Source organism: Lissotriton vulgaris, chromosome 10, assembly GCF_964263255.1.
Source record: "Lissotriton vulgaris chromosome 10, aLisVul1.2, whole genome shotgun sequence".
Taxonomy (NCBI): domain Eukaryota; kingdom Metazoa; phylum Chordata; class Amphibia; order Caudata; family Salamandridae; genus Lissotriton; species Lissotriton vulgaris.
The window spans coordinates 189,748,042-189,760,361 of NC_141698.1; the positions used below are offsets into that span (position 1 = coordinate 189,748,042).

General features: G+C 45.5%; 1 protein-coding gene across 1 annotated transcript in view; it reads right to left on the reverse strand.

The window, feature by feature from the left end:
• Window positions 1-12,320, reverse strand: part of TMC5 (transmembrane channel like 5) — a 757,208-nt gene that overhangs the window by 166,516 nt on the left and 578,372 nt on the right. The window contains exon 16 of the mRNA XM_086940869.1: window positions 926-1,001. Within this exon, the coding sequence (XP_086796995.1) occupies window positions 926-1,001 (76 nt within the window). The remainder of the gene's footprint in view (window positions 1-925; window positions 1,002-12,320) is intronic.

Here is a 12,320-nt window from a genome sequence, read left to right on the forward strand (position 1 = left end):
TGACTGTATAGGAAAACAACTCTATTCCCTATAGCTATTTAGTGTGCTCTTTAATGTTATTGAGTTTTTATCTATCTCACCATCACTCCTTGTGGACCCCTTCCCCCTCTTTCCACCCTTTCTTGGCTGAAGCTGCTAGGTGAAGACCAAACACCTTGTAATATATACATATATTGTACATATGATCTGTCTACTGTTCTACCCTTGCTCTGTTGCAATGTTACATTTCCTCCAGGCAGCATGTTTAACAAAAATAAATCATCAGATTCCATCTTTCAGGAAACTATATCTCGCAATTAAAGATCAAATGATGTTATTTTAGCAGACATTTATAGCAGGTCAAACGGCTAAGCGGTTGATTACTCAACTGGCACAGTGGAACATGTGTGGAAATTGTAATCATTCAACATTGATAGATAGGTAATAAACTATCACCCACAGACCTTCGAATGGCTTGGGAGAAGGTCTAAAGGTGTTCCAGTTACATAAGCTGGTAAGTCACACATTCATAATGAGTTGGGAACAAGGAACCCACAAATTAGAAAAGCATACTTTCTTTCGACTTGGAATAATTACTACAATGTGGTGGTTTAGGGTCGGACAGAGATCATTTACAAGTATGAAATGTTGGTAGGATACTTTGCTAAATACTTAATGTAAAGCTCTGGTGGGCGGTGAGGATACAAATGTGTGCTAAAGTTGAGAACGTGAAACGGCTTGTGAGCAGGCACAAGGTGTCTCTCAAACTGTATAATGTTCAATATGTTTTTACATTTTGAGGAAATATTGTCTAATATCTGGTGAAGCTTAGAATGATAACACTTGAAATTGGGAAACATATGAAGGGGATAATATTTTAATACAATTCCCTAAACAGCATGAATATCGTCAACACACTCACTCAAAGGTACATTTAGAACCATACCTTTTTCACGTAGAATATAATGAAAAGTTTTAAGATTTGAATCAGTGGCAACAAAGGTGAGAAAAATATGCCAATCCTGCAAAAAGAAAAAAAGAATATTATTGCTTACTGAAAATGAAATTCTTTCGATATTATGCTTAATTCTGCAGCTTTTTTCTCTCCCCACCAAGGCACTGATTTTGAGTTGGCCAGAGCGATATCCCTCATGTTGATACAGCCCCATCTAATAATAAGTGGCCAGGTGTTCCTGCACCTAGATTACGGTGGTGGCGAGTGGCAGAGCGGACAGGAGGATGTGCCCTTGCAGCATTAGATGCTTTTCCATATCTTTGAGGACATGGTATAGGGCCAAGCTGCACCACAGCCAATATCCAGGGCAATTTTACCAGGCAGATTGCTAAGTCAGTAAAATGAGGTCTAGTATTTCAACTAGACCTCATTTTACTGACTTGGCAATCTGCCTGGTAAAATTGCCCAGGATATTGGCTGTGGTGCAGCTTGGCCCTATACCATGTCCTCAAAGATATGGAAAAGCATCTAATGCTGCAAGGGCACATCCTCCTGTCCGCTCTGCCACTCGCCACAGGCAATACCCCAACCCTGCCTCACACCACGCCTCCTCCTATATTTACCACTTGCTCAGAGCAGGTACTGACTGTGTGCATTAAACACCCTGGAGCTGGGGATTCTGTGTGGAATTCTGTTCAATAAATCCAGGCCAATGCAGTTATTTCTTATTCTGTAGGTTTAATTCGTAATAGACTGATGCATGTATGGAGATGTTGTCCGTTAATGGAAATTCTGCCTATTTATCCGCCTGACTCGTACCTGGCCCCTAAGATTAGGCGAAGACGTATTTTTGTTTATAATAACAAAGCAATATACTCGATTAAGTCTGACCCAACATTCAATTATGAACTTCAGAAGGCTACTTAGTTATAGTCAGGATAGATAGAGAATAAGCAGTAAAATGATGAAGCATTTTTTTTTAGTTCTCTTTTGAAAGTATAAACAATGGTGTGAATAGCAGGAGGAATGTCATTCAAGGCTCGGCAAAGTGTATCCCTACTTCTTACCAGACTATACCATACCAACAGTTGTGAACTCAGATTTTTCTGGGACAAATTCATCGGATGAGGGAACCACTTATTCAGACTCATGGGCTACCGACAATGACCGAAAAAGAGGGAACAAACAGGGAAACAGAAGAAGGCCATGGGGAAGTGTGGTTCCGTGGTCCCGAATTGGGTTCGACAGTTCCGAAACCCGATTTATAAAGATCGTCGGAAATGGACGATTTTGGTGTCAACAGACCGCAAATGGCGAGTGTAGCGTGTCTGAGTGTTTTCGTATGAATCGATATAGGGGAACACTCTGCATTTGAGGATTTAGTTTGAACCCTCGGGTTCCATTTTGTATGTGGCAGCCATCTTGTGTGGTTGCCCTAACATAGGCCCTATGATCGTGGCCGAACGAGTCCTTGACACGTACGCCTTAGTTGACTTCTTGTTGACCTGGCAGAACTGACTCCTCGCCTGGGGCGAATCCCGCTGAGCCAGTTCCTTGTTCAGCAGCTGCACTCATAAAGATCAAAGAGCAGGACGTGCCCTGACTTTATGGCACACCGTTCCCACTCCTCTATCTCCTTTCCATCTGTTTCTGCCTTTCCTTTACGACAGGTTCATCGATCTGGGTTGAAGGTTTTATGGTGGGTTTGTCCGGCCTGATCGAGCAGGAACTTAGCATATGTGCGATCGTTTTGGTGGGCTGGACAACGGAAAGTGGGATTAACTTTGACTGTCGTGATTTGTTACTTTTTGAAATGCTACTTGTTCATTGGTTAGTTTGTATGCACCAAATGTAAATTGTGATGTTGCCAGAGGTGTAATTTTCGGCATAAAAGACCGAGTTTCGTTCATTGAGTTGGTGCAGTCTCTGTCGAACTACCCGTGTGTACTTCGTAGACCTCTGTCCCTTGTTGCAACCAATAAACTTTGGTCTTTGACATCATCGAGAAGTATCCCGTGTCTCTGTTTGCCAAGACAGGGGAATCCGGGGTCTTTGGGTGTTGCCCTGACACCGCTGGGTTATTTCTAATAGTATTGGTTCAGAGAAAACCCAGTACCTCATTTGGCGCCCAACGTGGGGCGACTTCAGCGGTACCGGTCCAAGCCAGAGGTTCGTGAGGAGCTTCGTGAGAAAATTCCAGAGGTTGGCCAGCCACTTCAGCGACCCCTGTATGTCGACGTGGTTCCGAAGGTTTTTGCTGCGAGGTTTCCCGCGTCCCGACGGCTACGAAGGACTGCTACCCTGACTGTCGCCTGTTTTGGAGCCTTAGACGTTTGTAGAGCGAGACGATTGACGGGTCTTCTGGTGACGCCATCGACAATTCAGTTAAGTATAAAGGGAGCGTCTCCTAGTCCTTAGTTTGTTTTGTATCCTTTAGTGGATAGCTTTGATTTGGTACCTGCAGGCCCCAAAGCCAAGGGATTCGTGTATTCACGAGCTTATCGATTTTAGATTACCCTTGTTGTTTGAAGCTAGACTAGTGAGAAAGATGCCTGGTTTTAGCAGTTTTAGGAATTTGTTTAGTTGTGGTACGTTGAGGGATTCCCGGTTAGAGGATTTGTGTCCGGTTCCTCCGATCGGAACTCCTACATACGAGTTGTATGTGAAACATGGAGTAGGTCCTATTAGCTACAATGAGATTTGGGTAAAATATACGAAGAATGACGGCGTCCTACAGTGGCCCCGTTATGGTAGTTTCGAGACAGAAGTTTTAGAACCTTGAAGTGAGGTTGTTCAAGAAGAAAGCCCGGCCGGCAATGTTTGACTCTTTTCGTATATGGCGCAAGGAAGCCAAACAGAAAGAAATTAAGTTAGCAAAGAAGAATAGAAAGGGTATGTCAATGGTGCAAGCTGCCGTTGCATACAGAGATGACGAAGAAGAGAAAAACAGTGAGCAGATGCTTAGAGTGAGGAAGTTAGCGGTAGACAGATGCTACCCAGTCTTGCCGGCTAAAGAGCAGAAAGACGATAAGGAGCTTGTGATGTCGCATTTGCTAAATTCACCACCACCTTATGTGCAGAATGCTACGGCACCACCACCACCTGTTGTAGCCGCGCAAGCACCTATTGCTTTGCCTCCTGTTATTCCTCCACAGCCAGCTTCTTCGTTGGCTGTTGTTCCTTAAGCGCAGCCTTCTCAAGGGTTGCCAACTTTGTCTCTTCCTACTACTACTGTCTCTATGCCTGTTCCGACTATGGATCCTACTACTACTACTACTGTTTCGTCTCCTCTTGTCCTTCCGACTGTTCCTTCTCCTAGACAGCGGGTGACCGCTGCCTTTTCTAATTTTCTAACTCCTTTGTTGGGACAAATGGGTATGTCTCCTGTGAGTGAGCGTAGACAATCACGTAGCCAATTGCCTGATACAGATGAGCGAGTGGTTTTGGACCATATGGCACGTAGATGGGTGACGTATAGGTCCCAGTATGATCTAAAAGGTAATATGGATGTTTTCCGACAATGGGAAGCACCAAAGCAGCGCTATGTTTTTGAGCTTATGTGTGCGTTCCTCCATGAACAATGGATGGACGGATTGGGTAGAGTTCCTGTAGAATTGTCTCAATTACGTTCAGAATTTGCTAAAGGAATGATTGTGAGTTTGCTCGATGAGGAGAAAGCAGTATCAAAGTTATTGTCACTTCGTAGCGATGTCCCTACTGAACGGCTGTTTGAGCCAGATTCATCAGTTAGAAGACATGCGCGTCAATATCCGATGCGAGAGGTTCCTCCGATATGGAGACCTGCTGATGCTGCTGCTAATCCACCTGTTGTTGCGCACTTTCAGCGAGTGTGGGTTCATATACCATGGAAGCGTGCAGAAGTTTTAGCGCTTAAGCAGACCTTACCAGATCCGAGGAAGAATCCTGCAGGATATTATAAAGAACTTACGCAAACTGTGAGTTCGTGCGTTATAAATTTGGCGGATATAGATATGTTGTTTGGGAATGTTGTCCCACAGTCCATCTGGAATGTCATTCGGCATACAGATAATGATCATGAATTGGGCGATTCATGGGTAAATCTTGTTGCAGCAAAACGATAGACAACTTGGAGGTGCTAAGCCTGAAGATGTTATTGCTGAACTCCCTGGTAGAATTATCACTTTCATGAAGACTTTAATGCCTGAAGTCCGTGTTAATTGGGACAAATTGTCAGCCGGTAAGCAGAAGAAAGACGAGTCTGTTTCAGACTTTTTCTCGCGTTTCGAGGAAACTTTCGTTGATCATAGTGGTCAGGATATGGCTACTGAAGGTGGCCAGAGATTGTTCGTTGATAAATTTGTGCACAATCTTCTTCCTGAGTTGTGTACTAAGTTGAAGGATTCCGAGAGTGCTTGGCCTGTTTCTACGTCGGCGCAAATTCTTGCTACGGCTCAATACTACGAGAATAGGCTTAAGGATTAGTTAGAGAGAGCGGATAAGAAGACTAAGGAATTGAAGACTAAGGTTCTTCTACAACAAGCTTATCCACCCCGGGTTAATAATCAGCGCGATTATCAGCTGCCTCAACAGTATTCGAGGAACTCGCAAAGAGACGAGACTCCTCAACAACAGCGTATTCAGTATGGGCCTAATCAGTGTGCATATTGCAGAGAAGAGGGCCATTATAAGAACAGTTGTCCGGTTTTGTTGCAACGTACTAATAGTGCTCCTGGTGTTAGAGGTAGAGGTGCTCAACAAGCGCCTAGAGGTAGAGGTCGCGGACAAAACGCGCGCCCTTTGCCTCCGCAGAATTCAATGAACAGTTTCGATCAACAGCAGAATTCTTCTGGTAGGTCTACACAGTACTACGTAGATGATTACTATGCTGAAGGTGATGAGGAGCAAGGTAATGATTGTTAGGACAGCCATGGACAAAGAGAGGGAGTTGTTTCAGTTCCGGTAGATCAGAGTGGACCTTACGTGGAAGTGATTGCATCAGGTGTGTCAGAGTCTTTTTTTTGCTAGACACTGGTGCTACAAAGAGTTCTATTATGCATTCTAAACTCCCTGGCGCACGTTTGTCTGGCTTTAATAATGTTTCTTTAGGTTTTTCTGGCGCCCCCGTTATGAATCCGATTTCCGTTCCATTGCCTCTTTTTGTTGGTCCTCGTAGGTTCGAAGCACACCTTCTTTTGACTACAGGTTGTAATGAGAACTTGCTAGGCCTTGACCTGTTGAAGAGATTGTATGCGACTTTGTACTGTTCTCCGTCAGGAGTACATCTTACTTTGGGTGAGAATGTGATCCCTCCGATATATGTTTCGAAAGATTGTCTTCCACCTGAGTTGTCTTCGTTACCGGATTCGTTATGGGCTACGGGTCCAAATGATGTGGGCCTGTTAGATATTCCCCCATATGTTGTGACGCTGAAGGCGAATGCTCAGTTACCGCGCATTCCGCAATATCGTATTTCAAGCGATGGTGAACGAGCGCTTTTGGCGATAATTTATGATCTGATCGACAAGGGTGTTATTGACGAGACTCGAGGTAATGTGTGTAATAGTCCGGTTTTGCCTGTTTTGAAGAAAACTGATTCTTCACAGCCTCCTGTATATAGGTTTGTTATCGATCTTCGTGAAGTGAATAAAATTGTTGTTCCACAGTTTCCTGTTGTACCCGATAGTAATGTATTATTGACATTGATTCCGGCTTCTGCTACCTGGTTTTCGGTGATTGATTTGAAGAATGCTTTCTTCAGCATCCCGATTGCCATAGAGAGTAGAGATATTTTTGGATTCTCTTTAGGAGGACGAAGTTTCCGCTTTAAGCGCGCTCCTCAAGGTTATTGCGAGAGTCCATCTATCTATAGTCAAGCTCTGAAGACGCAACTTGACTTGTTGGCCTTGCCCGAAGGTGCAGCCCTTATCCAGTATGTTGATGATTTGTTGGTCGCTGCCGATACAGAAGACATATGTAAGGATGCCACCGTGGGTTTGTTGTCTCATTTGTCTGAATGCCATCATAAAGTTTCTCTCTCGAAATTGCAATTCTGTCGCCAAGAAGTAACCTATCTAGGTCACCTCTTATCGAAGGAGGGAAGGAAACTGACCCCAGAAAGAATCCAGACTATTGCGAGAATGAGTGTCCCTACGACACAGAGAGAAGTACGTGCGTTTTTGGGCATTACGTGGTATTGTAGACAGTGGATCCCAAATTTTTCCCTTCTAGCGAAACCTTTAATAGCTCTTACGGTTAAGGATACTCCAAATCCGATTCCTTGGACTGAGGAATGCCAAAAGAGTTTCTCTGAACTACGTAATGCGTTGTGTTCGGCTCCTGTGTTGGGTACTCCCGACTACAGCAAGCCTTTCACATTGTATGTCCATGAGAGAGAGGGATGTGCATTATCGGTTTTGACTCAACAATTTAGTGGGAAGCAACGCCCATGTGCGTACTTTTCGTCAACATTAGATCCTGTGGCTAGAGCATTGCTGAGTTGCTTGAGAGCAACTGCAGCAGCGGCTGTTTCGATTCGACAGTCTGCTGGTTTAGTTATGGACAATACATTAGTGGTTATGGTTCCACATGCAGTGGATACCTTGTTAAATCGGACGAAGACACAGCACTTGACTAGTGCTCGGTTGTCAGGGTATGAGCTTACGTTGTTAGCAAGCCATGTGCACATCAAGAGGTGCAATACCCTAAACCCGGCTACGCTGTTGCCGATTTCGCTTGAGACAGACGATGATGGCGAAGAGCAACACGACTGCTTCTTGAGAACAGAAGAAGAAACCAAAGGGAGGATAGATTTAAGAGATACTCCTCTTCCTGACTGTAATGATGCTTTGTGGGTTGACGGCTCATGTTTTAAATTACCAAATGGCCATACCACTGCAGCATATGTCGTGACGACTTTACATACAGTTGTCGAAGCTGCACGTATCCCGCACAATTCTGCGCAAGCGGCGGAATTAATTGCACTCACGAGAGCATGTGTGTTGGCGAAAAAGAAACGAGTGAATGTGTATACTGATAGTCAGTATGCATTTGGAGTGGCTCATAGCTTTGGACGATTGTGGCGTGAACGTGGATTTTTGACATCGCATGGGACAAAGATTCAGCATGGGCAGCTGGTGAATGAACTTCTTGAATATCTTACGTTACCTTTGCAAATAGCGATCGTGAAATGCAGTGCCCATAAAAAGATTACGGATGATGTTGGTCGTGGTAATGCGTTTGTGGATGAAGTTGCGAAAAAAACTGCTAGGAATGTGACGAGTCGAATGTATGTTGCGGGTCCAGCGAGATGGGTTCCAGAGAAGAGTATGTGCGAAGACACTATTGAGAGCGTGAAGATTATCCAGAGTGAGGCCACTGAAAAAGAGTTGAATGAATGGAGAGAGAGTAAGGGTAGGTTGGATTCGAATGGTTGTTGGACTGATTTGTCGGAACATCAAAGATGGTTGCTGCGAAACGCGTATGTGCTTCCAGTTGTTACAATGGCGCATGGATTGGCACACATTAGTGTGAAAGGGATTTGCAAGTTGTTGGCTCCGGTTTGGCAGAATGTGGGAATACCCAGATGTGCAGAGAATTTGGTCAAGAACTGTATGGTGTGTTTGATGCATAATCCTGGTAAGGGAACTCCAACACCAGATGGTCATTTTGCTCCTCCTATGTATCCGTTTGAGGCTTTGCAGCTAGATTCTATCCATATGGAAAGATGCAACAACTTAAAGTATGTGTTAGTGGTTGTTTGCTCTTTTTCTAGATGGGTAGAAGCATACCCCCTTAAGGACAATACTGCTCTGTCCACTGCCAAAGCTTTGATAAATGAATTCTTCCCTAGGTTTGGTTTGCCGAGAATCATTTGGAGTGATAACGGAAGTGAGTTTGTGGGTCAAGTGATGAAGAGAGTGTGTGATGGTCTCGGAATTAGACAGAAATTTCATGCTGCAAATCACCCCCAATCAGCTGGTTTAGTTGAGTGCTATAATGGCACTCTGAAACTTAAGTTGGCCAAAATTCAAGAGAGCACTGGTTTACAATGGCCAGATGCCTTGCCCTTAGCACTTTTGTCCACCCGAATGACTGTGCATTCACGAATGGGTTTGAGTCCGTATGAGGTTGTGTTTGGTCGCCCGGCGAATGTTTGGGGCGTTCCAAGACCGACGAGGTTTAGCGACCTCGAATATCCTGTTTTGCTTGATTACTTGCATGAATTGACAACTAAAATGAGTGTTTTACGCCAACAGGTATATGACTCCCTTCCACAAGCTACAGAAGATCCAGGCCACGCCATAGAACCTGGCTCTTGGGTCTTCGTCAGGAATTTTCAGCGCACGAAGAACGAGCAGCCCCGCTGGACTGGGCCCTACCAGGTCCTGTTGTCGACGAGATCTTCGGTGCGAGTACGTGGGAAACGCCATTGGATACACGGCTCCCACACGAAGAAAGCACCCTTACCTTTGCCGTATGATAAGTGGGTTCAGGATGGTCTCGCAGATTCTGAAACAGAAACAATACCGAAATTTGTAACGTGCAGTGGAGAGCAATCGTTTTTTGCAAGCATCAATACCCCCTGCAGATCGATTGGACACTACTGAGCCTCATCTTTTGTTTGCTGATCAAGAGTTACCTGGAAGAAATCGATACAATTTGAGATCGAGAACTAGGGACAAATAAAAAATTAATAAAGTTGATTTTTTTTTACTGTTTGCAGGTTAACTCTCCACCAAGGATCTACGTATTTTTGTTTTTCTGAACTGCCATCCGGTTCTTGCTGCTAGGGTCGCGGTTGCTACCAGTCTTGGGAGTGTAAGCCTGAGACACTAGGTCCTTGGTTCTGTTGGTCCGAGGCAGTCTTCCTGGGTGCAGCAGAGGCACTCTCAAGCAGAATCAACCAACCACCGCGGGCAGCAACTTTAGTTTAGGATGGATTTCTTTGAGTTGGAGAGACCAGTGCAGACACTGACTTTTAGAAAACGCATTTGCAAAATAATGTCGAAGAAATGCTTTTTGATACCATGCATACTTTTACTACTGAGTTTCGTAATTTTCATAGTTGGTTATGTAGCATTTCTTTTTAAAATGACGTCTAATTCCACTGTGCAATCTACACCTTCACCTACTGTTTCCTCTCATTCTTTCCACCCTTTGCCCGAATATGAGGTAGTCAGACGTAAGGAATTCTCCAATAATTCCTTCATAGGGGGAGGAGCTTCGCGGGCGAGCAAGATGGCCGCGTAAGCTCGGAGCTCCGCAGACCCTCCGATCCTCCGCACATATCCTGGACGAAATCCTGATCCACGGTGGTGGATTCTAATTGGCGAGTGGCCGTAGATACGGGATCCACTTTCCGTTTCTGAATCCGACATTCCTTGACGAAGTTATGTCGTGTTGAACTTTGTTCAAAACAAATTGGAGGTTCCCCTGTTATTTGTAGCAGGGAGGGGGATAGTAACGTCAGAAAACTTGGAAGTCCCTGTTTATCCAAACAATGGGCAGAAAATTCCTGTATCCTTAACTATGAAAATGGTCTGGCTAAAGGAATAGTTTTTCTATAAAGTCCTAAACATTGTACAAGTAACTCACTAGGCAGAGGAAGATACTGAACCACAATTAAACAAACTTAAGACCACAGTTAAATGTGACGGACAAACACTTTTTGTAAAGTTAAAAAAAAGGATAGAATTTATTGCTTTCCTCCCAGCTGGGTTACAATCTAAAACAATATCACAAATTCATTAAAAGACCACAGACCGTGGTGTTCCAAACAATATATTACGCTCAAAACAATGGTAAAAAAACCAGTCAAAAACAGTCAGAACAGTCGACGCAGCGTTTCGGTGCTTTCTTTCTTTTGACACCTTCTTCAGGACCTTAGGACTTTTGAGTCAAAAGTCCACATTTAACTGTGGTCTTAAGTTTGTTTAATTGTGGTTCAGTATCTTCCTCTGCCTAGTGAGTTATTTGTACAATGTTTAGGACTTTATAGAAAAACTATTCCTTTAGCCAGACCATTTTCATAGTTAAGGATACAGGAATTTTCTGCCCATTGTTTGGATAAACAGGGACTTCCAAGTTTCCTGTGTTGAACTTTGTGCCAGGGGTGCACCATTGTCCCGGAGATGGCCGACGGCCGAGATGACGCAGAGCATGAACGATATGCTGAGTGAGCGCTCTCTGATTCTGCTGGCGGAGTGAACGTAGCCGCGGAGTTGCCTGCTGTTGACTTGACATTCGTGGTGGCTACGCTACGCGCCCGTTTGAGTGCTTGCAGCGACATCGGACTACTACCCTTTGTTCTGCCCGGACCCAACATGGCTGGCAGGGGTGATCTCGACAGGACGGCGAACCGGGCCAGCAGGAAGACGGTCCAGCCCCAGACCAACAAGATCGACCGGTACGCCCAGCAAAGGACCTCGCCCACTGTTGTCGCTCAATCTAAGGACTCCCTACGGGCGGGCTCGCCCGATGGGTCGGAGCCCACTCTCCGCGACATCATGGGGGCTATCGCTGGCATCAGGACTGAGATGCATAAACAACACGAGGTCCTGGCGCATAAGGTGGACACCCTAGCTGTTGATCTCAATCTGATTAGGGCCGACCTGGGCAAAACTAACGATCGAGTGAAATCGCTCGATATCAAAACTTCTAGCCTCACGACCGATGTCTCGGACCTGCAAGCGAAGGTCCGTACCTTGCGGTCGGTTAATGATCTGTTCTCAAGGCGGTTGGAGGATTTCGAGGGACGTGCCAGGCGGCAGAATGCGCGCATTATTGGGGTACCGGAGGGAGCAGAGGAAGCGGCTGCTGACCTCTTTGTCGAGGACTTGGTTAAGACTCATCTGGCTCCAGCAGGCCTCAGTCACTTCTTCTCGGTCGAGCGGGCCCATAGAACACCGGGCGGCCCTCCGAAGACGGGCGTCGCACCGAGACCCATCATCGCCCGTTTGTTCAACTTCAGAGATCGAGATGCGATCCTACAGGCTTTGAGGCGACATGGGCCTCTCAAGTTCCAAAACGCGGATGTACACTTTTACTCGGACTTCACCAGGGCTGTTCAGAGACAGCGCCAAAGTTTTGCGGGAGTGAAGCGGCGCCTCAGAGACTTGGGGCTGAAATACTCTATGTTGTTCCCCGCTAAACTGCGCATTGAACGCGATGGCCGCGCTCTGTTCTTTGATATGCCTGAGTCTGCGAGTGACTGGCTGGACACTTTGCCGCACCGGCGCGAGGAGCAGGAGGAACATTCTGAAGGCGCCTCTGGTGGCCCCGGTCCTCAGGAGTAGTACTTCTCGCACTACCTTTGTCGGTTGGTGTGACCGTTGACTATGACCAATAATGCCAAGCTGTTGCACTTTATTGGATATATCCTATTCTCTCATGGAGGGTGGCAGGG